A 25,988-nucleotide genomic window follows, 5' to 3' on the forward strand; every position below is an offset into this window, starting at 1 on the left:
ACTCTCCTACGTTTCTGCGATGATTGGCTTAAATTGTTCTACCACTTGCTCTTGGCTTTGGAGGTGGATCAGTGCCTATTAATTCCAGAAAGTGTCCATATTATCTGCGGTTTGCCTTCTGCTGGTTTCTTTTGACTGATGCGGCTAAATTAGCCTCTCACCTGTAATGGGATTATGATTGAGCTCTGCCCATCGTCTAAACTTCCCTATGAGAAAAAGTACTGTTTCCATGTGTAATTCTATTTAAAAAAAAAAAAAAAAAAAAAAGCAAGGTAAAAGATATATAGAGAAACTGGTAGTGCTGCTTTTAACTTGGTTCTTGATGGCTAACACTCTGTGCTTCGGGGCCCCATGTGTCACTAAATTCAGCCTGACATTCATTTATCAATTCCCTTTTATTATGTTTGTGGTCTTGAAGTTGAGGACTAGTGCATCTTTACACCCATGTGAACCATCAAGCTGTGTATTTTTAGCCCACATCTCAATAGGGTTCATTCAGCTTACTGGTAAATATGTCAGATCCACATCTATTCTCCCTTAAGCTAAATAACAAGCAGCATATGTGTGAGAGGAACAACCCCCACCCTCCTCGTTCCCATCTGGTCACCTTTCATACATTACATAAACCAGTAGCAGTCACATACCAGGCTAACTACAACTCCCATAATCCACTCTTCATTGCTAGTCTGTTACAGGGCATGTCGGGCATAGTTTCGTAGGCGTTCACAGATTTAAATCTTTTGAATGTTCCAATTGCTATTTGTAGCTGATGGATGTTGCTTCTTGCTTTAGAATGACATCACATTAGGCACTATAACCACTTCACCCCATTCAATTTTGTGAATGGAGTCTCCTGACACTTTACCTACATTCAATGTTATAGCATTTTAAATGGATTAAGACTGAATGAGTGACAAGTACAACACAGAACGTGGAAAATGTCACTGTTTTATATTGTGCATGAAAAATAATCGGCATACAAACAAAATATTTTTACACAATATAAGAAGGCGTAGAGAGCATTTGATTGGTGTAAAATGGTAATTTGCTGTGTATGCCCCCTTACCTCCCAAGGCTTCACTATGGGGTCCTTGGCCATACATAGCCTGGCCCCATTGAAGGTGTGGCTAAATGAGAGATTACACACTTCCTTATCCATACCGATTCATACCAGCAATGGCAATGTGATAGGCTGAAAGCAGTCAGCTGGCACTCAGCCAATCACAGCTGACCATGGTTGTTCGTTAGCCCAAGCAACACAGAGGGGATGGGCTGCTGGGCACTCTCATTTAGAAATAAAACATTAAAATACTATTAACGCTGAACGGAAGAATGGCACCAGGGCACCCCAGACACTATAACCCCTTCAATGAGATGGAGCAGTTACAGTGACCCTTTCAGCTACCTACTTGAGAATACAGGTGAAGGTTCCCAAACACAGTAACAAAATCTTAGAAATCCCTAATGACGACAGTTTGATGTTGGTGGTTAGTTGTGTTTATAAGATGAGACACTATATTGGGGAAATTAACCAGAGGCAGCAGCATGTGACTCCATGCACATCAGGCTGTGTGCTCATTTTATTTTAGGACAGGATACAGAACAAAAAGCAAAGACATTTCGTGTTGTCACTCGTTGCGCAGTGCTTACAGCACAGACATGCCACCAAGTCCCGCATCACATGACAGTCAGCTGAGGAGAGCCAGCTCATCAAACCCTGCACAGTGTGTCCTTCATGAGAAGAGAATGGAGGACTAGATGTAACTTGCCTCCCCTGTCCAGTGAGGATTGTGAATGCAGTGCTAATATTAATGTAGACCATGTGAAACAGAACAAGCTCCTCTATTATAGTAATGGAGGTTGGGAGCTACTTTTTTTAGTAGCTGGTCCAAATGACATACTACTATATCAGCACTTTATCAATGACCCCAACCTGAGCGTTACCTGGGGGGGGGGGTATTTTTATACTTAGCTAATGGACGGCGGCAGTGAGGAAGGACAATAGGGCCCCCATCTGCCGCTGATGGGTGGAGGCCTGGGGAGGGAGGTAATAGTTCCCCCCCATTTTGTAATTTTAGGGGCACCAACCTGCCCAGGGGGGAGCCCTGGTTCCCTGTTTAGCTGAATAGCCCTCACAGGTTGGGGCTAGGTGGACACTGTACACCATAGTTAATTATTTTAATAGAGGCCCCACCGTGGGGGCATGGAGTAACTGTGCTAGGTCCCCCTTTATTGGGCAGTCACTGGCTGCTCATTATTCAGTAAATATGCCCCTACCTGAGGCATCTCAAGCAGGGGTATTCGGGAGATTTAAATCTCCCTTATGCTAATATGGGGGTCATGTTGATCCCCATAGAATGGTGGGGAGCAGTGCTTCTATTTCACATATTACAAGGAGGGAGCCACAAGCCATACACTCAGACACTTATACACCCAGACACATTACTGGGAGTATTATTGCTGTGGAGCTCTGTTATACACAGACACATTACTGGGAGTATTATTGATGTGGAGCTCTGTTATACACTCAGACACATTACTGGGAGTATTATTGCTGTGGTGCTCTGTTATACACTCAGACACATTACTGGGAGTATTATTACTGTGGAGCTCTGTTATACACTCAGACACATTACTGGGAGTATTATTGCTGTGGAGCTCTGTTATACACTCAGACACATTACTGGGAGTATTATTGCTGTGAAGCTCTGTTATACACTCAGACACATTACTGGGAGTATTATTACTGTGGAGCTCTGTTATACACTCAGACACATTACTGGGAGTATTATTGCTGTGGAGTTCTGTTATACACTCAGACACATTACTGGCAGGGCCGGATTAACATAGGGGCTGATGGAGCTGCAGCTCCAGGCCCAGGCCCATGGAATAGGCCCATTGGTTTTAAAAAAAAAAAAAAAAAAAAATTTTTTTTTTTTACATTTGTTTTTTTTTTTTTTAACACACTACTCTTAGGGTTGCCAGGCATTTCTCATGTATTTCTTAGGGTTGCCAGGTATTTCTCAGAAGTATTTCTCAGGTATTTGAGGCTGCCTAGCCGGTGCCGGTATTGCAGTAATACCGGCAATACAAATGTCTGTCTCAGTATAAACATAGTTTATTCTGCAATACCAGCGCCGGCCTGTTTGTGTGGAGAGAGGCAGTGATAAGAAGTTACGGCATCTCCCTCCCTGCATCTCTCTACTCACTGATCCGCGGGGACCAGTTCTGCACAGAGAGTCCAGACAGCAGCTCCGAGACATGGGGACGCTGAGACATTGGGACACTGGGTAACATGGGGACCCTGAACATGGACGTCCGCAGGAATTTTTCCGGGGGGGAGGGGGGACATAATTGTAATGACATCCATGCTTGGCCCCTTTTTGACAGTGTCATGAAAGGGAAGGAGCATAGTCATTTTCACATAAAGCAAGGATGAATAGCGTTTTCACAACTATGGTGTCAGGAATATATGTTTGTATTCCTTACACTATAGTGTTCCTTTCATCAAATTACAGGAACATTCTGGTCACCATAACAACTTTATCTAAATGAAAATGCTGTGATGCAAGGAGGCCCCTGGGTGCTCTTTCTTTGAAGGGGTTAAACCGCTCTCAAATGGTTTACCCCCAAAGGCTTCCTTCAGCTCCAGATCTCCAGGTCGCTCAGTGGTATTCAACTTCTGAAACAGAGTGTCAGGAAGTGCAGATTGACGTCAGGCATGGGTGCTGCAGATTGGCTAGAGTGGTCAGCTGACCCTCTAAGCCAATCGCTAGTTCCCGATTCATAAAAATGTTTTACGTTTTTATGAATGGGGAGCTACTGATTGGCTTAGAGTGCTAGCTGACCCATCTAGCCAATCAGCGGCACCCCTACCCAGCGGCCCTCTGTGTTTCCTGACACTCAGTAAATAAAAGTGAACACATTAACACTGATATTGTTTGTTTTTACCTGGGCAGATGAGAAGGTCCAAAGTTTCCCTGCCAGGCCCAGGTACCAACGCCTAATGATGTGGTGTCCAGAATGAAGTGCTCCAATCTCATTTTCTTCTCCTTCATTTGACACAGTCTTCTTTGCCTTCTGAGGCTCCTTCTGCTCCTTTACCTTTCTGCTACTTTCTGCTTATTTTGCGCCCTTCTGCTCTCTTTCTGATCCCTTTCTGCTCCTTGATGGCCCTTCCTGCTTCTTGATGGCCCTTCCTGCTTCTTGATGGCCCTTCCTGCTTCTTGCATACCCTTCCTGCTTCTTACTGCCCTTCCTGCTTCTTTCTGCCCCTTCCAGCTTCTTGCAGCCCCTTGCTGATCCTTTCTGTTCCTTCTGATTCTTCCTTCACCTTCCTGCTCCTTGCTGCCCCTTCCTGCTCCTTGCAGACCCTCCCTGCTCCCTCTTCCTACTCCTTGCTGCCTCTTCCTACTCCTTGCTGCCCCTTCCTGCTCCTTGCTGCCCCTTCCTGCTCCTTGCTGTCCCTTCCTGCTCCTTGCTGTCCCTTCCTGCTCCTTGCTGTCCCTTCCTGCTCCTTGCTGCCCCTTCCTGCTCCTTGCTGTCCCTTCCTGCTCCTTGCTGCCCCTTCCTGCTCCTTGCTGCCCCTTCCTGCTCCTTGCTGCCTCTTCCTACTCCTTGCTGCCTCTTCCTACTCCTTGCTGACCCCTCTTGCTCCTTGCAGACCCTTCCTACTCCTTGCAGACCGTCCCTACCCCTTCCTGCTGCCCCTTCCTATTCCTTGCTGACCCCTCCTGCCTCTTGCAGACCCTTTCTGCTCCTTGCTGACCCCTCCTGCTCCTTGCTGCTCCTTCTACTTTACCCTCCTGTTCCTTGAAAACCTTTCGACCCCTTCCTGCTTCTTGCTGCCCCTTTCTATTCCTTGCTGGCCCCTCCTGCCCCTTGCAGAACCTTTCTGCTCCTTCTACTTTACCTTCCTCTATGCGGTCTCCCCCACCCCCAATCCCTCACTTACCTGCTCTGTAGGCTGCCTCTGTGCTGCTCCCCTGCGGTTTCAGTCATGAGAGAGAGGCAGGGATAAGCTGTAGCTTCCTGCCTTTCTCCATTCACAGCGCCACCTACTGGCCAGCGCTGGTATTGCACTGTATTCTCACACTAAAACGAAAAATAGCAGCACAAGCTGAAAAATCCAGGGGGGCCAAGTACCCCCTTTACCCCCCCATTCGGATGCCCATGACCCTGAGACACTAGGGACACAGTGGCCCCATGTCTCCCAGTGGCCCCTAGTCTGTGTCCCCATGTCTCCCAGCCACTGTCCCTAGTGTCTCAGTGTCCCCATGTCTCCCAGTGTCCCCATGTCTCTAAGTGTCCCCTAGTGTCCTAGTGACATCAGGACACATGGAGACATGAGGACACAGACTCAAAGGGACACTGGGAGACATGGGGATACAAACACTAGGGGACACTGGGCGACATGGGGACACTGAGAGGCATGGAGACACAGGGAGACATGGGGACACTGGGCGACTGAGACATAGGAGACATGGCAGTGTTCCCATGTCTCCCAGCCAGTGTCCCTAGTATCTCAGTATCGCCATGTGTCCCTGGTGTCTCTCAGTGTCTGTAGTGTGCCAGTGTCCCTAGTGTCTCAGTGTTCCCTAGACTCCCAAAGTCCCCTAGTCTCCCAATGTCTCTGTGTCCCCATGTCTCCTAGTGTCTCAGTGTCCCCTAGTATAAAAGAAAAAATCTCAGGCACTCAATGTGATAGATTTAGGCAGGTTTATTGGACACCGCAACGTTTCGACCTGTACCCAGGTCTTTATCAAGTCTCCAATGTCCCCTATGTATCAGTGTACCCTATGTATCAGTGTCTCAGTGCCCCATGTCTCTCAGTGCCCATAGTGTTTCTGTGCCCGTAGTGTCTCTGTGCCCGTAGTGTCTCAGTGTCCCCTAGTATAAAAGAAAAAAATCTCAGGCACTCACTGTGATAGCTTTAAGCAGGTTTATTGGACACCACAACATTTTGACCTGTACCCAGGTTTTTATCAAGTCTCCAGTGTCCACTATATATCACAGTATTTCAGTGCCCCATGTCTCCCTGTGTCCCCTCGTGTCTGTCACCCAGTGTCCCCAAGAGTCTCAGATTTTCCAGGTCTCCCAGTGTTCCCTAGTATCTGTGTCCCCATGTCTCCCAGTGTCCCAATGTCTCTCAATGTCCCCTAGTGACATGGGGACACTGGGAGACATGAGGACACAAACACTAAGGGACTGGGAGACATAGGGACACAGACATTCCCCCTTTTTGTGTATGTTCGCCCTTTCGGACGTTCTGGTTATGTGATTTGTGTCAGTAGCCCACCCTTTTACCGCATCCATAGACTTCCTGCTTTACTGGACACTGCTGTTAGGGGGTATGGGTTTACTTGAAAGATGAAAGCATGAGATTAGCAAAGGGTATGTGTTTTCTCATAGTTGCATCCTATGAGTTTCCCTACAGCATCATCTCCATCAGATACATGACGCTTAGGAGGTAGGACTGTTTTAGTGTTTTTGGTCAATAAGATTTTGTAATTAGGCCCATCATAATTATCAGCACCAGGCCCACTGGGCTCTTAATCCGGCCCTGATTACTGGGAGTTTTATTGCTGCGGAGTTCTGTTATACACTCAGACACATTGCTGGGAGTATTATTGATGTGTAGCTCTGTTAAACACTCAGACACATTACTGGGAGTCTTATTGCTGTGGAGCTCTGTTATACACTCAAACACACCAACAATATGGAGCTCCTAGAAAAGAGGGACATATACTGTCCTACTCTCTATGGGATTACCTATGTGTCTTGAGGAGAGAGCTATTGGCCACCTGGATGGAATGCATGGATCTGAGTGTGGGCCATATAAAAAAAAGTGCTCACTCTTGCTACATGGGGAATGTGATCACTGGATCAGCACTTACACATTTGTCTTCATTCAAAACAGATGTTTAATACCAAGATACATATGTAACTGTCAACAATGCAGCTGGGATCTTACAAACTCCAAGACTCACTGTTACCACCAAGGCACGTATTCTCTTACAGGCTGACTCAAACATTGATTATCTCCATGGGAAGAATCTTTAAACCAGGAAGCACTGGACACCACAGGCCAAGCAGCCATGCTCGGTCTAGTCACTCAGCATGAAGGACTGGTAGAAGCAGAATGTACAAGGCATCAATACACCGCAGGAGCACTTGGCAGTTTCAAGGCCCACATGGTACCTACCACGAGACCAGCTAGGGGTCCAATGAGTCATGTTTGTGAATCAAATAATAGCGCTAAGCTCACGATCTATGCCTTAGTGTCTATTATCATCTCCGGGTAAAGTTCACTTGCTGCAATTTCCAGAACTGCATTAATTGAAGAATTTTAATATATACATATAAATGTATATACATTAGTTGTGCTCTATTTTTTTACTATGGGCTCCCCTTGGTTTATTAAAAAAAAAATCATTAAAAATTGCCATAACACGTACCTTCATTCCACCGCTGGGACCATCTCCTCCTTTAATGACGCCATCAATCCTGAACATTATTGTCCAATAGGACGCATGTAATGCAATCGCAGTGCCCAACAATGAAGCTTCTATGACAATTTTTGCAGTGGTTGTAGTTATTGCGCTGTGTGATGAAGCCAAACACAAACCTAACATTCAATTTTAACATTTCTAAATGAACTCTAAACACACATGCAGCCCTTGAGCTATCTGTGTATGGAGTATCCTCCACCAAAGTCTGCCTGCTCGGCCATGCTACAGCAAGGTACAGGGAGGGGGAACTAATGGGACCCTGAGAGGGAGCTGGGGGGGAACTAATGGGACACCTGGGGGCTGGGGGACAAATGGGACACAGGGAGACCTCATCCTCTCTATGAGGAGATGCTGATTGGTGCGGTGAAGCACAGCGTTTTGCCACACATGCGCAATAGCCTCCCAATGCTTTCCTATGGGAATTAAATTGGTGTTGACTGATATCAGCCAGTAGTCAGCCAAGTGAAGTGAAGTGCACACTCTTATTACTTTAAAAAAACAAAACAAGTTATTTTTTTTTACTGCTGTGCCATAACATTCATTCACAATTTCAGTCCAAATAACCAAACTTTCCTTAATATATCAAGAAAATGGACTGAAACATTGATTATATGCAAATACACGCCTGCTTACAATAAATCCGCTCTTTTGTTTATTATGAAGCCCTATAAGTGCTTTCTTTCACTTTTGAGTGATAGTTCTCAGGTTTTCTCCCCGCTTCCATATCTGCACACCAGGCTGGTGCGATGCATTACGGGGCTGGGATAGAATTTCGTTCCAGGGTTGCTTTCCATTCCCAGTCCGGCCCTGATGTCAGCATCCCGAGGCTGAATTCAGATAGCGTGTATATAACAGAGCTGTCTATATTGGCTTTCATTAATTGAGATTGTGTCCTTTAACAAGTTAAAACAATAAAACAAAACACAATTGACGTCATTCATAAAAATAAAATCTTTATAAAATATTCAAACTGACTGTGTTGGATTTTCACACAATTAAAGGACATCGTAATACAAAGTAGGGACTATAGGGTATTTTTCGTACACCTGATGAAACTTAACAAAAATTGGAGCTACTACCATCAGGTTCTGTCAGTTCCTCTGGACGTTATTGACAGCTGTGGGAAAAAGTCATCTGTAGAATGAATGACGTGCCAGGAGCCCAGGGGGACCTCCGCTGCGCCCCTGGAACGCCACACAGACCGGCGATGTCACCATCGGGAGTCTTTGCAAAATATGCAAAAACCTCAGAAGTTGACAGAGTCCTTTTAAGGATTTTTTATGGGTTTTTTATTTAGCACCAAATAAAGTATAAAAAAAAATGGATTCCTAAAATGTTCTGATTAGAATTTGTGCTGAGTGTTCTATTCTCGTTTTTGAATCAATTAATTTGATGATTACTGAATTGTGCATTACTGTGGGCAGTTTCAGAATGTAAATGGAGAGCTCGGTTCTGTCTGAATACGCGATAACAATGCCATTTACTAAATATATATATTTCATTTGGTGCCCCCAATACATGGAAATCCTCCTATTGGTGACCCGTTTGGAAGTATTTGATCAATATATAGGTATTTTTGTAGCTTGTTTTGAAAGTTAACCCCTTAAGGACCAAACTTCTGGAATAAAAAGGAATCATGACATGTCACACATGTCATGTGTCCTTAAGGGGTTGAAGAACCTTTATTGCATCCTATGTGAAGTTTCATAACTTGTCACAGCCTCTGGCCTCAATAGTCATGTGTGCATCCATCCTGCTTATTAGGAGGGGTTGATCAGATGCCTTTAAGGACTAAGCAGAGAAAAGTTGCATTATTTTTCTCCAACCTCCGAAGAAGGGACACGGCAGTCCTGGGAGCGCAAACTAAGCTTTGAGGGTTGTCATGCCTAACAAGGATGTACTAAGAACTAGTACAGGGTGCATTGACTGACATACTTGGAAGAAGGTGCGGGAGGTTACGCATGAGAGCCTGGGACCACTCTGATATCACAGCATGCTCTGATATCACAATATATTCTGTCAGAGAACGGGGAGAGCCAGTGGACGAACAGATAGATTGTTAAAGGAGAGACTACATCGATACCTAGCCAAAGCGAAGACAATCACATCAGATTGGTATGTCTGAAGCATCGAATGTAACTGTGCCACGTCTAAGCACTCTTTATGAGAAAATAACTTTCAATCAACTTACAAGCCAGCGGATTTTAATAGTGGGACGAGGATCCCTAAGAACTGAACCTACATACCCGTATAAACGAAGATCTCTCTGCTCTGTACCTTAGTCCGAAGAAGCAGGTTGAAGACATTGACTACACTGATCGTACACTGTGATCCGACAGTAAGGTAATAAACTTTTTTTTTTTCCTGTTTTATCACGGATTTTCTTTTTAGATCTCTGCCAATACTGATTGAAGGGGGGAGGGAGGTTTTCACCGTGTCTATACATCTTGCCCGCACCTCATCCATACTGCTTTATCCACCTGCAGAATTAAAAAAGGACATAACACTAAACAAGGACAAATTACAGGGAAGTAAAACTGCAGGGAAACTACCGGACTACAGCTCCCATAACTCCCTGCGGACTCTGGCTCGCAAGGAATGATGGGTGTTGTACAGCAGCAGTAGTTGTGGTGCAGATTTATATCCTATCCAATGCTTTGTTAATTAAACAATACTGTGTGGTGAGCTCACAAAGTAACTGCACAAATTAAACCACAATAAATATAGCTGGGGTAATTATTATTATAATATTATTTATATAGCGCCATCAGATTCCATAGCGCTGTACAATGGGTAATATAACAGTATTACTCTGGTCATTTCCCCGCAAGTCCTAGCAAGAAAACAAAATACACAATTACATAAATAGAAAAGAAAGGGGATTAACCCTCAGAGAGCCACCGGGGCAACACAGCTCTAGGAACTGATTTACTAACGCTGTGAGAATTCTCCCTCCAGATGACAGAGGACAAGCAGATAATTAAACAGCCATCACGGATGGTTAATGGATATCATCTGATATAGAAGAATTGTCTACATTTTATATGGGATTAAAGAGAACCTGTCATTCTTCATTTTAGCAGTGGTTTAAATAATTTATACACATTTATTGACACCAATACAAAGGGCAAATTGTGTGTGAGTAAAGCTGGATGGTATGGTGGGGAAATGTTTAAATAGTGGTTTTAGTGAACACATTGACTTTCAAAGAAAGATTCCTAGTAATTGTATTATTCCACTATATTGTAAATCACCCCCAACAAAGGCTGCAGCTCCAATAAGTAAACACTCTTATATGACTTAATCTGACACACAGCATCCAAACAGCGCTATAGCTCAAAGGCTACAAATATTCTACATCCCAAAAGGAGAAAAAGCTCCCATTCACTTCTGTAAACACTGGCTTATTCTCAGGAACCGGTTGTGAACTCACATATTTTTTAAACTTCTTGAGAAAAATCTTTAAAATGTACTATTACTAATTCAGAACGGTTTATAATCTGCACGCCATTTTCATGTAATTTGGTAAGAATTCATGAAAGCAGTGTTTCAGTGTATAAATGTAACTATGTATGGTGTGTGTCAGTGTATGAATGTAACTATGTATGGTGTGTGTCAGTGTATGAATGTAACTATGTATGGTGTGTGTCAGTGTATGAATGTAACTATGTAGGGAATGTGTCAGTGTAGGAATGTAACTATGTATGGTGTGTGTCAGTGTATGAATGTAACTATGTATGGTGTGTGTCAGTGTATGAATGTAACTATGTATGGTGTGTGTCAGTGTATGAATGTAACTATGTAGGGAATGTGTCAGTGTAGGAATGTAACTATGTATGGTGTGTGTCAGTGTATGAATGTAACTATGTATGGTGTGTGTCAGTGTAGGAATGTAACTATGTATGGTGTGTGTCAGTGTATGAATGTAACTATGTAGGGAATGTGTCAGTGTATGCATGTAACTATGTATGGAATGTGTCAGTGTATGAATGTAACTATGTATGGTGTGTGTCAGTGTATGAATGTAACTATGTAGGGAATGTGTCAGTGTAGGAATGTAACTATGTATGGTGTGTGTCAGTGTATGAATGTAACTATGTATGGTGTGTGTCAGTGTAGGAATGTAACTATGTATGGTGTGTGTCAGTGTATGAATGTAACTATGTAGGGAATGTGTCAGTCTATGCATGTAACTATGTATGGTGTGTGTCAGTGTATGAATGTAACTATGTATGGTGTGTGTCAGTGTATGAATGTAACTATGTAGGGAATGTGTCAGTGTATGCATGTAACTATGTATGGAATGTGTCAGTGTATGAATGTAACTATGTATGGTGTGTGTCAGTGTATGAATGTAACTATAGAAACAAAAAAAAAACAATATATGTGAACACAACCCAGTGAATCAATATATGGTTTAAAGCAAACCAGGACTTCCCTTTGTATTGTAGGTGAAGTATCCAGGTAAATCCCCGAAGACTTCCTCTTGTCTTCAAATAGATATGTGCAAATAGGATAGGGGATGATCTGCTAAATATAGATACAATAAAGGAACATAGCGTTTAACTGTGTGGGGACTGGTACTAATGTGAAATCACAATTGGTCACTCACAGATTGGTAGAGTTAAAAAGGCCTTCAATGGTGTCTTTTCTTTTCAGTATCCAGTGTGTTGTCCCTCCTCACATATTCATCATAGAGTGGATGTATGTATCTCAAAAGGGAAAGACATATACAAAAATGTAGTGCACTTCCAGAGTTCAAATAAAAAAGTATTTAATAACTTACATTTAGGTATAAAACAAAACAGCTTGTCACCATACACGTCCTACGCGTTTCGTCCTAAGTTTGGACTTCCTCAGGGACTTGGTGCAATAAGGTGCAATAAAAAGTATTACAGTTATTACTTTTTATTGCACCTTATTGCACCAAGTCCCTGAGGAAGTCCAAACTTAGGACGAAACGCGTAGGACGTGTATGGTGACAAGCTGTTTTGTTTTATACCTAAATGTAAGTTATTAAATACTTTTTTATTTGAACTCTGGAAGTGCACTACATTTTTGTATATGTCTTTCCCTTTTGAGATACATACATCCACTCTATGATGAATATGTGAGGAGGGACAACACACTGGATACTGAAAAGAAAAGACACCATTGAAGGCCTTTTTAACTCTACCAATCTGTGAGTGACCAATTGTGATTTCACATTAGTACCAGTCCCCACACAGTTAAACGCTATGTTCCTTTATTGTATCTATATTTAGCAGATCATCCCCTATCCTATTTGCATATATGAATGTAACTATGTATGGAATGTGTCAGTGTATGAATGTAACTATGTATGGTGTGTGTCAGTGTATGAATGTAACAATAAATGCAGTGTGTCAGTGTATGAATGTAACAATGTATCAAGGGTGTGAATGTATGAACATAACTATGTATGTAGGGTGTCAGTGTATACATGTAACTATGTATTAAATGTGTCAGTGTATGAATGTCACTATGTATATAGTGTGTCAGTGTATGAATGTAACAATAAATGCAGTGTGTCAGTGTATGAATGTAACAATGTATCAAGGGTGTGAATGTATGAACATAACTATGTATGTAGGGTGTCAGTGTATACATGTAACTATGTATTAAATGTGTCAGTGTATGAATGTCACTATGTATATAGTGTGTCAGTGTATGAATGTAACAATGTATGCAGTGTGTCCGTGTATGAATGTAACAATGTATCAAGGGTGTGAATGTACGAACGTAACTATGTATGTAGGGTGTCAGTGTATACATGTAACTATGTATTAAATGTGTCAGTGTATGAATGTCACTATGTATATAGTGTGTCAGTGTATGAATGTAACTATGTATGGTGTGTGTCAGTGTATGAATGTAACTATGTAGGGAATGTGTCAGTGTATGCATGTAACTATGTATGGAATGTGTCAGTGTATGAATGTAACTATGTATGGTGTGTGTCAGTGTATGAATGTAACTATGTATGGAATGTGTCAGTGTATGAATGTAACTATGTATGTAGCGTGTCAGTGTATAAATGTTACTATATATGAAGTGTGTCAGTGTATAAATGTTACTATGTATGGAATGTGTCGGTGTATGAATATAACAATGTATGAAGTGTGTCAGTGTATGAATGTAACTATGTATATAGTGTGTCCATGTATAAATGTTACAATGTATGTAGTGTGTCAGTGTATAAATGTAACTATGTATGTAGTGTGTCAGTGTATGAATGTTACTATGTATGAAGTGTGTCAGTGTATGAATGTTACTATGTATATAGTGTGTCAGTGTATAAATGTAACTATGTATGTAGTGTGTCAGTGTATAAATGTTACCATGTATGAAGTTTGTCAGTGTATAAATGTAACTATGTATATAGTGTGTCCATGTATGAATGTTACTATGTATGAAGTGTGTCAGTGTATGAATGTAACTATGTATGAAGTGTGTCAGTGTATGAATGTTACTATGTATGGCATGTGTTGGTGTATGAATATAACAATGTATGAAGTGTGTCCGTGTATGAATGCAACTATGTATATAGTGTGTCCATGTATAAATGTTACAATGTATGAAGTGTGTCAGTGTATGAATGTTACTATGTAAGAAGTGTGTCAGTGTATAAATGTTACTATGTATGTAGTGTGTCAGTGTATGAATGTAACTATGTAAGAAGTGTGTCAGTGTATGAATGTTACTATGTATGGAATGTTTCAGTGTATAAATGTTACTATGTATGGAATGTGTTGGTGTATAAATGTTACAATGTATGAAGTGTGTCAGTGTATGAATGTTACTATGTAAGAAGTGTGTCAGTGTATAAATGTTACTATGTATGTAGTGTGTCAGTGTATGAATGTAACTATGTAAGAAGTGTGTCAGTGTATGAATGTTACTATGTATGGAATGTTTCAGTGTATAAATGTTACTATGTATGGAATGTGTCAGTGTATAAATGTTACTATGTATGGAATGTGTCAGTGTATAAATGTTACTACGTATGGAATGTGTTGGTGTATAAATGTTACTATGTATGGAATGTGTTGGTGTATGAATATAACAATGTATGAATGTGGTGTGATAAAGCATAAATACAATATGTCAAAGAATGAAATAAATCGAGTATGAACGTAGCATGTCAACATATGAAAGTTGTGTCTTAGGACAATTGAAGGACCATGGCCTTTTTGTGTTTCTCTAATTCTATTTTTTGACTTGCAGGTCACCGCTCACTATGTCCTCACTAAGAGGACCAGGCTTGACGATAAACTCCGACAACTACAACCTGTCCAATGTTTCTGAACAAGTAGCCAACCAAACCATTATTGCTGTGCATGTCCCGGAAGAGATATTCCTGGCCCTGTGCTTGTTCACTCTGGTAGAGAACATCTTGGTCGTGGTAGCCATTTTGAAGAACCACAACCTTCACTCCCCAATGTACTATTTTCTTTGCTGTCTAGCTGTGTCTGACATGTTGGTCAGTATTAGCCATCTAAGTGAGTCCATGTACATGTTTTTGAGAAGGTATGGAGTCATAGTGGTTGACCAGAAAACGGATATCCAGGTGGATAACATCTTCGATATGATGATCTGCTGCTCTGTAGTGTCTTCTCTGTCCTTTCTCGCAGCCATCGCTGTAGACCGTTACATAACAATTTTCTATGCCCTTCGTTACCACAATATCATGACACACCGCAGAGTGTTAATAGTCATCAGTGGCATCTGGCTGTACAGCACAGTCTGTAGTGTAATTTTTATCATCTATTGGCAGAAAAAAGAAGTCATTATTTGTCTTATAGTTTTCTTTGTCCTCATGATGGTCTTGATGGTAGCTCTGTACATTCACATGTTTGCCCTTGCACGACGCCACGCACGGAGCATCACTACTTTGCAAATGGGAACGATGAGAAGGGTTATGGTACCACATTCCAGAGTAAACATGAAGGGTGCAATTACTCTCTCCATCCTGTTGGGCATCTTTTTTGTGTGTTGGGGCCCCTTCTTCCTCCATCTCACCTTGATATTGTCATGTCCTAAACACATTCTCTGTATTAATTACTTTGAATTCTTTAACTTCTACATCATCCTCATCATCTGTAACTCTGTCATTGATCCCATAATCTATGCCTTCAGGAGTCGAGAGCTGAGGAAGACCTTGAGGGACATTTTACTGTGCTCCTGGTGACTAGAAAGGGGGAGAGGTGCAAAAAGAAGAGGAGATTTTTCAGGCAAAAGGCAACGTTGAAGCACCGGTTGAGAGCCCCTTTTAACCACCCACCCCCATATGATCTGATCTTTACCTTATATTTATGTTAGTTACGTTTTGAGATATATGAACATGTTTAGAACATTGCCTAAGTTTTACCAAGAGACAAGCAATATAATTAAAGATGACAAAGTCAAAGAATGTCTGCTCTATTTATAAGAGCTCGTAGCATTGTCAGTGCGCCAATATGACACAAATCAATTCTTATCCGTTCATCCCCTAAACCTGTGCTCCTCAAACCAGTGCTCTGGGGTCATCAATAGCCCATCATTTAAGCATGACCCCTTTGGAATGGCAATAAAACTTGGGCCCCTACAGACCTAGTGTTCTGGTTTTGTCTGTAAAAACTGAGAGGGTAACTGAGACGCATTGCCTCATATTTCACGTATGAAAGCATTGTAGTGTTTCAATCTGAAATATCGATTTCCCCACTGACATTCTATATAAGGTACAACCACCTTAAATAATATACTCATGGTTATTTTTAATTACCATTAACCCAATCACGCAGAATCTGGCAGTCTAAACAGAGGGCTAGAAATGGACTCTACCTGTTCTCCAGCTACTCATTGGCCAATCTGACTTTCTATTGATTTATGGCATTTTTTTGCTAATCTTTCCATAATGAATATCTGTTTGGATTTTGTGGAACTAAACGTGAAAGTTACATCATTACACGTTATGCTCTTTTACTTGTAAGATATGTATAAGAACAGGTGAGGAGAGGGAGGCAGAGGGGCACTTTGGAACTTAGTGATTTTTGGCTCTGAGAACCTTGGATAAAGATACACACAACGTATCCATATATTATGGAAACCATAGACCTCTGCTTGAACATTTCTGCCTGTGGATCTCATTCGTTATGGCTAATCGTGGCACCCCAGATGTTTATGGACTATACTCTCCCATTATACCCAGACACCGTGATTTAGCTAATAACCACCTACAGTTTTGTTTGTTTTTGTAGATTGAGAACTGTAAAATGATTAACAGATTTGTAATGATAAATATGTCATTAAGAAAAAGACTCTTTAAAACGTTTATTTGCAAAACTAGGAATTGTGGAAAAATCCTGGTTTTGGAAACCCCATGTTTGATATACACACGTGTGCATTGTTGTATGTTTGTATGAAGTGTATATATGTGAATATGGATGTATAGATATAACAATATAACACATCTAGTAATGTGCCTGCGTGCCATGACATGGTCTTGTATTGAATTGGGATGAACTTTTACAGTACCTACATAATATCAAGCAATGTACAATGTGATATGTATAGAGTTGTGGAATGTTCAGAAGGATTTTGTAAATATTGAATGTATTTGGCTGACGTAAATGTAGAGGAGGTTTAAAATGTACTTTATTGATTGGTCATAAATTGAATACGCTGCCTCAAATTGCAACCCTAATGAGTGGGGTATATTTTAAATAACGATATACAGGTACTCAGAAAACATACAGATAAAGGTAACACCGAGATTGAAGAAGTAACCCTTCATACCAGCACCATGTGTAGTCAGTGAATTTAACCTTAAATACCAGAATGAAACGTGCCTAGAATCAGACCTGACCTGTTTTATAAAAGGTGAATCCAGATACCATTTCAAGTCTGAGGTTTGAAGGATCGGGGATACAGGGAGAACTACAATGGTTAAAAAGAACAAGGAGTCGAGCTCTTTATATAACTGGCCAATTTCATATTTTTTTTCAATAAAAGGACAATTATGCAATGGCACCATTATATACTAACACATTGCACTTATATTTATATATTATATAGTATACTAATGAATAATAGCTATATGGTATTAGCCCATTATAGTCTGTCGGTGGTTGTTGTAAAGCCCACAAAACAGTTACAATTCAGACAGCAGTTGGTCTGTCCACCTGGGAACCACCAACAGCCTCACAGATAGCAGATTGAGAGTGGCACATAGATTTGAAGACACACTCCAATTAGAAAAATAAAACTTTTACAGCTTAGTAGGTACACCCCTAATTAAAACATTCAATAATGCATTTTTTATTTGAATTATGTCTAAAAACAGCTAGGCAATGCTGCATATCTCTTTACAAGCCCTCCCCTGCTTCCACAGCCCAGATGTTTTAAATCTGTCCAATCACAGACTTCCAAATGTAGCTCAAGGCAGGTGCTCTGAGCAATTGTCTGCTAAACCAACCAGGAAGTAACATGGCCAGTTGTCTGATTGACAGCCAAAGAGGTGTAACATGTTACATTTATAAAAGTGACAATTACTACTGAAATCTGTACTTTTTCTAGAATTAATAATAGGGACACACTCTTTACACATAAAGCACTTCATAAAGCCAAAGTGCCTTGGGTGTGTTGAATGTTAATTTAAGGACGTTAATATTTCATTAATTTCTCTGGGAATCCATAAGATACATAAATCTTTGTGAATTTCATATAACTTCGCTACCTTGGACAAACCCTGACTATAAAGCTTTATTAATGCCAGCTCTGTACAGTTGCTGGTTTAGTGATCATTTGGGTCACATGTAACTAGTAGTTCCTATATAAATTGCAATAATAAGAATACTATTCATCGAGTCACATGGAAGGCGTGCAATTTTCAGTTGTGGGAACAGAACAAATCTTAAAATGAGCGGATCAAGGGGTAGAAACAAAAATAACTACAGCAGGAGTTGAATCAATAAACACAGTCTCTTTAGGACTCTCCAAATAAAGAACCCAGCTACATTCCAGGTTTATGTAACTCTGATATTAACTGGATTATAAGGGCATCCCTAGGAATATATCATGAATGGAGTGTGTCCAAGCGAATACTAGCTTGTTATAAATGTGTATAAAATACATCAAACAGAGCTTACTAAAAACACAAGCTTTAAATCAGGAGCATTAGAACTCTAATAATTGATTATGTTTATATAAATGTGCTATGTACTGCTATACGTGATCCATAATAATTACTGTAATGTCACAAGCCTTGCAATATTACTGGGCATGACTGTCTGGTCTCGCAGTACATGTTCATTGATAATTGCACCTGCCCTGGTGGATGCCATGATGGTGGGTTCAATGTAATGAAGTCACGCATGAGGCTGGAAAATATAGGACATGGCCTTCTCTAATAAGATGGTGATTTTGCCGTCACAGACTTACACAACCTGGTGATAAGTATTAGGGGTCTGGGTGCCTGACTACTACTCGTATTATGGGTCCAGGTGCCTACTCTGCCTTAGTGGATATATACCATCTCGGGAGGGCCTCCTCCTGGACCCTCTTGTGACCTTAGCGATCCCTGTAGTTCTGACAGGGATGCACCTCACTTTTGGACCGAGCGTTCGAGGAGAGCCTTTCAGTGATACACAAACAATGTGTTTCAAATTGGGCTACTACCAGTGTATTAATGGTCAGGCAAACATATTTATAGACAGAAGTTACAGCAAAGGTAACATGACAAGATCACGTCAGCTAAACACGATATTGCTTATTCAGCAACCAGCAACATGTATTTCTGTAACCAGAGATTAAAAGGTTATTTATTTGATGATCTGCAACAGGCTTTACTTTTAAGCTAACATTTAACAATTGCTATTTCCAATATAGTCTTGTCTATTTACAGTAATCAAATACTTCATTGTTAAAGGGAAACTCCAGTGCCAGGAAAACGATCCGTTCTCCTGGCACTGGAGGGTCCCTCTCCCACCCACCAATCCCCAGTTACTGAAGGGGTGAAAACCCCTTCAGTCACTTACCTGAGGCAGCGGCGATGTCCCTCGCTGCTGTCTCCTCCTCCGCGCCGCTCCTCCTCTGTATTGCGTCGGCCGGTGGGCGAGACTGATCCCGCCCACCGGCCGAGGAGACCTAATGCGCATGCGCGGCAATGCTGCACATGCGCATTACGTCTCCCCATAGGAAAGCATTGAAAAATAATTTCAATGCTTTCCTATGGGGAAATGAGCGACGCTGGAGGTCCTCACACAGCATGAGGACGTCCAGCGACGCTCTAGCACAGGTTTCCTGTGCTATGAAGGAGGAAGTGACCTCTAGCATCTCTGGGTGTATCTTTGTCCCCCCCCCAAACCCTCTGTGTGTCTCTTTTTCTCTCAGTCCCTCTGTATGTCTCTTTGTCCCCCCAAGCCTCTCTGTGTGTCTCTTTGGCCCCCCATGCTCTCTGTTTATCTCTTTGTCCCGTCCCCCCCAATCCCCTATCTGTATCTCTTTATACCCCAGATCCTCTGTGTGTCTTTGTCCCTTTGTGTGTATCTTTGTCCCCCAGCCTCTCTGGGTGTATCTTTGTCCACCCCACCCCCAGCCTCTCTGTGTGTATCTTTGTCCCCCCAGCCTCTCTGTGTGTATCTTTGTCCCTCAGTCCCTCTGTGCATCTCTTTGTCCCCCCCAGCCTCTCTGTGTGTCTCTTTGTCCCTCAGTCCCTCTGTGTGTATCTTTGTCCCCCCAGCCTCTCTGTGTGTCCCTTTGTCCCCCCAGCCTCTCTGTGCGACTCTTTATCCTCCCACTGCCCTCTCTGTGTCTCTTTGTTCCCCAGTCCCTCTATATGTCTCTTTGTTCCCCAGCCCCTGTATGTGTCTCTTTGTTTCCCAGACCCTTTATGTGTCTCTTTGTACCCCAAGTAGCCTGGCCGAGCAGACCACGGTAGAGTATCTTCTGAATTCTCCACCTGGTCTGACAGGAAACTGTTCGGTACTGCGAGGTAGAGGATACAGAAGATTATATCTACCAGTGGTCTGCTCGGTCACGCTACATGAAGACACTGACAGGAGGGGGAGCTGCGTGCAGTGTGCTGAACCGCACAGGTATGTGTGCCCTAGACACGTGAACGTGGACCGTGACTACTGTTTCAATGATCTTCACACTCCACTCACTTGGTTAATTTTGTCAAGAATGTTTTATACTAGTAATGCAACAACTGTAATAAAATAATAATAAACAATATAGTTACATAATATATTTAGTACTGTCAAGCAGCAGCTTGCGAATCTCTCAATACTATTGGTCCAGGGTGTAATACACTAGTAGCCCAGGTCACAATAACAGTGGCCGAGGTTACAATAATGGTGGCCCAGGTTACAATACTAGTGTCACTGGGTGCAATACTAGTGACCCAGGGTGCATTACTAGTGGGCCAGGGTGCATTACTAGTGGCCCAGGGTGCAATACTAGTGGCCCAGGTTAAAAATACTTGTGGCCAAGGGTGCAATACTAGTGGCCAAGGTTACAATAACAGTGGCCCAGGGTACAATACTAGTGGCCAAGGTTACAATAATAGTGGCCCAGGGTGCTATATTAGTGGCCAGTCCCCGTCCCCATTGCTGCATAGTACAAGCTCTCAGCTTGGCTAACAGATCTATTGCCACATCTCCAACAGGTGATTTAATAATGTGTTTACATAGAGGTCAGAATCCGCCCCACCTGCTGTCACCTCTCAGAAGGGAGCTAAGCGTGGGACACCCCTAAAATAATCTGATAATGTCAACAAATCCTCCAATCCATTTACAGTCCAGGATACAAGCAGCATCCTACACAGTGAATGACCACACAGAGATACACGGCACTGTACATATCATACACTGAGATACACTGCACTGTACATATCATACACTGAGATACACTGCACTGTACATATCATACACTGAGATACACGGCACTGTACATATCATACACTGAGATACACGGCACTGTACATATCATACACTGAGATACACGGCACTGTACATATCATACACTGAGATACACGGCACTGTACATATCATACACAGAGATACACTGCACTGTACATATCATACAACAAGATACACTGCACTCTACATATCATACAACGAGATACACTGCACTGTACATATCATACACTGAGATACACGGCACTCTACATATACCAACAGTGAGACACACGGCACTGTACATATCATACAACGAGATACACGGCACTCTACATATCATACACTGAGATACACAGCACTGTACATATCATACAACGAGATACACTGCACTGTACATATCATACACTGAGATACACTGCACTGTACATATCATACAACGAGATACACGGCACTGTACATATCATACACTGAGATACACTGCACTGTACATATCATACACAGAGATACACTGCACTGTACATATCATACACTGAGATACACGGCACTCTACATATCATACACTGAGATACACGGCACTCTACATATCGTACACTGAGATACACTGCGCTGTACATATCATACAATGAGATACACGGCACTGTACATATCATACACAGAGATACACGGCACTGTACATATCATACAACGGGATACACTGCACTGTACATATCATACAACGATATACACTGCACTGTACATATCATACACTGAGATACACGGCACTGTACATATCATACAACGAGATACACTGCACTGTACATATCATACAACGGGATACACTGCACTGTACATATCATACAACGGGATACACTGCACTGTACATATCATACACTGAGATACACGGCACTGTACATATCATACAACGGGATACACTGCACTGTACATATCATACAACGAGATACACTGCACTGTACATATCATACACTGAGATACACGGCACTGTACATATCATACACTGAGATACACTGCACTGTACATATCATACAACGAGATACACTGCACTGTACATATCATACAACGAGATACACTGCACTGTACATATCATACAACGAGATACACGGCACTATACATATCATACACTGAGATACACTGCACTGTACATATCATACAACGAGATACACTGCACTGTACATATCATACACTGAGATACACTGCACTGTACATATCATACAACAAGATACACTGCACTCTACATATCATACACAGAGATACACTGCACTGTACATATCATACAACGAGATACACGGCACTCTACATATCATACACTGAGATACACTGCACTGTACATATCATACAACGAGATACACTGCACTGTACATATCATACACTGAGATACACTGCACTCTACATATCATACACTGAGATACACGGCACTCTACATATCGTACACTGAGATACACTGCGCTGTACATATCGTACAATGAGATACACGGCACTGTACATATCATACACAGAGATACACGGCACTGTACATATCATACAACGGGATACACTGCACTGTACATATCATACAACGATATACACTGCACTGTACATATCATACACTGAGATACACGGCACTGTACATATCATACAACGGGATACACTGCACTGTACATATCATACACTGAGATACACGGCACTGTACATATCATACAACGGGATACACTGCACTGTACATATCATACAACGAGATACACTGCACTGTACATATCATACACTGAGATACAAAGCACTCTACATATCATACAACGAGATACACTGCACTCTACATATCATACACTGAGATACGCGGCACTCTACATATCATACACTGAGATACACTGCACTGTACATATCATACACAGAGATAAACAGCACTCTACATATACCAACAGTGAGACACTGCACTGTACATATCATACAATGAGATACACTGCACTGTACATATCATACAATGAGATACACTGAGCTGTACATATAATACACAGAGATACACGGCACTGTACATATCAGACACTGAGATACACGGCACTGTACATATCATACAACGAGATACATTGCACTGTACATATTATACACTGAGATACACGGCACTGTACATATCATACAGTGACATACACGGCACTGTACATATCATACACAGAGATACACGGCACTGTACATATCATACAACGGGATACACGGCACTATACATATCATACAGTGACATACACGGCGCTGTACATATCATACAACGGGATACACGGCGCTGTACATATCATACAACGGTATACACTGCACTGTACATATCATACACTGAGATACACTGCACTGCAATTTACATATCTAATAATGAGACACTGCACTGTACATATCATATAATGAGATACACTGCACTGTACATATCTAATAATGAGATATACTACACTGTACATATCATACAACAAGATACACTGCACTGTACATATCATACAACGGGATACACTGCACTGTACATATCATACACTGAGATACACGGCACTGTACATATCATACAACGGGATACACTGCACTGTACATATCATACAACGAGATACACTGCACTGTACATATCATACACTGAGATACAAAGCACTCTACATATCATACAACGAGATACACTGCACTCTACATATCATACACTGAGATACACGGCACTCTACATATCATACACTGAGATACACGGCACTGTACATATCATACACAGAGATAAACAGCACTCTACATATACCAACAGTGAGACACTGCACTGTACATATCATACAATGAGATACACTGCACTGTACATATCATACAATGAGATACACTGAGCTGTACATATAATACACAGAGATACACGGCACTGTACATATCAGACACTGAGATACACGGCACTGTACATATCATACAACGAGATACATTGCACTGTACATATTATACACTGAGATACACGGCACTGTACATATCATACAGTGACATACACGGCACTGTACATATCATACACAGAGATACACGGCACTGTACATATCATACAACGGGATACACGGCACTATACATATCATACAGTGACATACACGGCGCTGTACATATCATACAACGGGATACACGGCGCTGTACATATCATACAACGGGATACACTGCACTGTACATATCATACACTGAGATACACTGCACTGCAATTTACATATCTAATAATGAGATACACTGCACATATCATATAATGAGATACACTGCACTGTACATATCTAATAATGAGATACACTACACTGTACATATCATACAACGAGATACACTGCACTGTACATATCATACAATGGGATACACGGCACTGTACATATCATACACAGAGATACACGGCACTGTACATATCATAGAACGAGATGCACTGTACATATGGAGAGAAAAAACGGGTCGCAAGAGTATTCTGAGAACGGACAGCAACTGAAATAGCCTGCCCTTCGGTAGGTCCCCGCTCAGAACTCAAGCTGGTTTTAGCTCATCTTGTGCCATTACAGAGAGAACATATCTGAAGCATATCAGACTGGTCCCACCCATACGGGTAGTCCAGATCCGAAATGCCAGCAAGTTCTCTCTGCACGAGAGATACAGCAACCCCAGACGATCGTTTCAGCCTTGTTAGGCATCATCAGTGAGGCATAGCTAATATCTCTCTAGGCACCGTGAGCAAGGGGTCCACGTCTGGATTACCCTTTAAACTTATGGAGAGAAAAAACGGGTCGCAAGAGTATTCTGAGAACGGACAGCAACTGAAATAGCCTGCCCTTCGGTAGGTCCCCGCTCAGAACTCAAGCTGGTTTTAGCTCATCTTGTGCCATTACAGAGAGAACATATCTGAAGCATATCAGACTGGTCCCACCCATACGGGTAGTCCAGATCCGAAATGCCAGCAAGTTCTCTCTGCACGAGAGATACAGCAACCCCAGACGATCGTTTCAGCCTTGTTAGGCATCATCAGTGAGGCATAGCTAATATCTCTCTAGGCACCGTGAGCAAGGGGTCCACGTCTGGATTACCCTTTAAACTTATGGAGAGAAAAAACGGGTCGCAAGAGTATTCTGAGAACGGACAGCAACTGAAATAGCCTGCCCTTCGGTAGGTCCCCGCTCAGAACTCAAGCTGGTTTTAGCTCATCTTGTGCCATTACAGAGAGAACATATCTGAAGCATATCAGACTGGTCCCACCCATACGGGTAGTCCAGATCCGAAATGCCAGCAAGTTCTCTCTGCACGAGAGATACAGCAACCCCAGACGATCGTTTCAGCCTTGTTAGGCATCATCAGTGAGGCATAGCTAATATCTCTCTAGGCACCGTGAGCAAGGGGTCCACGTCTGGATTACCCTTTAAACTTATGGAGAGAAAAAAAGGTGTCGCAAGAGTATTCTGAAAACGGACAGCAACTGAAATAGCCTGCCCTTCGGTAGGTCCCCGCTCGGAACTCAAGCTGGTTTTAGCTCATCTTGTGCCATTACAGAGAGAACATATCTGAAGCATATCAGACTGGTCCCACCCATACGGGTAGTCCAGATCCGAAATGCCAGCAAGTTCTCTCTGCACGAGAGATACAGCAACCCCAGACGATC

The 25,988-nt window shown here is 42.0% G+C and overlaps 1 protein-coding gene across 1 annotated transcript in view; it reads left to right on the forward strand.

Annotated features, from left to right (window-relative positions):
* The first annotated feature begins 9,444 nt into the window (after positions 1-9,444).
* TUBB3 (tubulin beta 3 class III) overlaps positions 9,445-25,988 on the forward strand; it is a 37,446-nt gene continuing 20,902 nt past the window's right edge. The window contains exons 1-3 of the mRNA XM_063438168.1: positions 9,445-9,854; positions 14,757-15,716; positions 20,423-20,492. Of these exons, the coding sequence (XP_063294238.1) occupies positions 14,770-15,716; positions 20,423-20,492 (1,017 nt within the window). The 5' untranslated portion in view covers positions 9,445-9,854; positions 14,757-14,769. The remainder of the gene's footprint in view (positions 9,855-14,756; positions 15,717-20,422; positions 20,493-25,988) is intronic.

This window comes from Pelobates fuscus, chromosome 12, assembly GCF_036172605.1.
Source record: "Pelobates fuscus isolate aPelFus1 chromosome 12, aPelFus1.pri, whole genome shotgun sequence".
Lineage (NCBI taxonomy): Eukaryota > Metazoa > Chordata > Amphibia > Anura > Pelobatidae > Pelobates > Pelobates fuscus.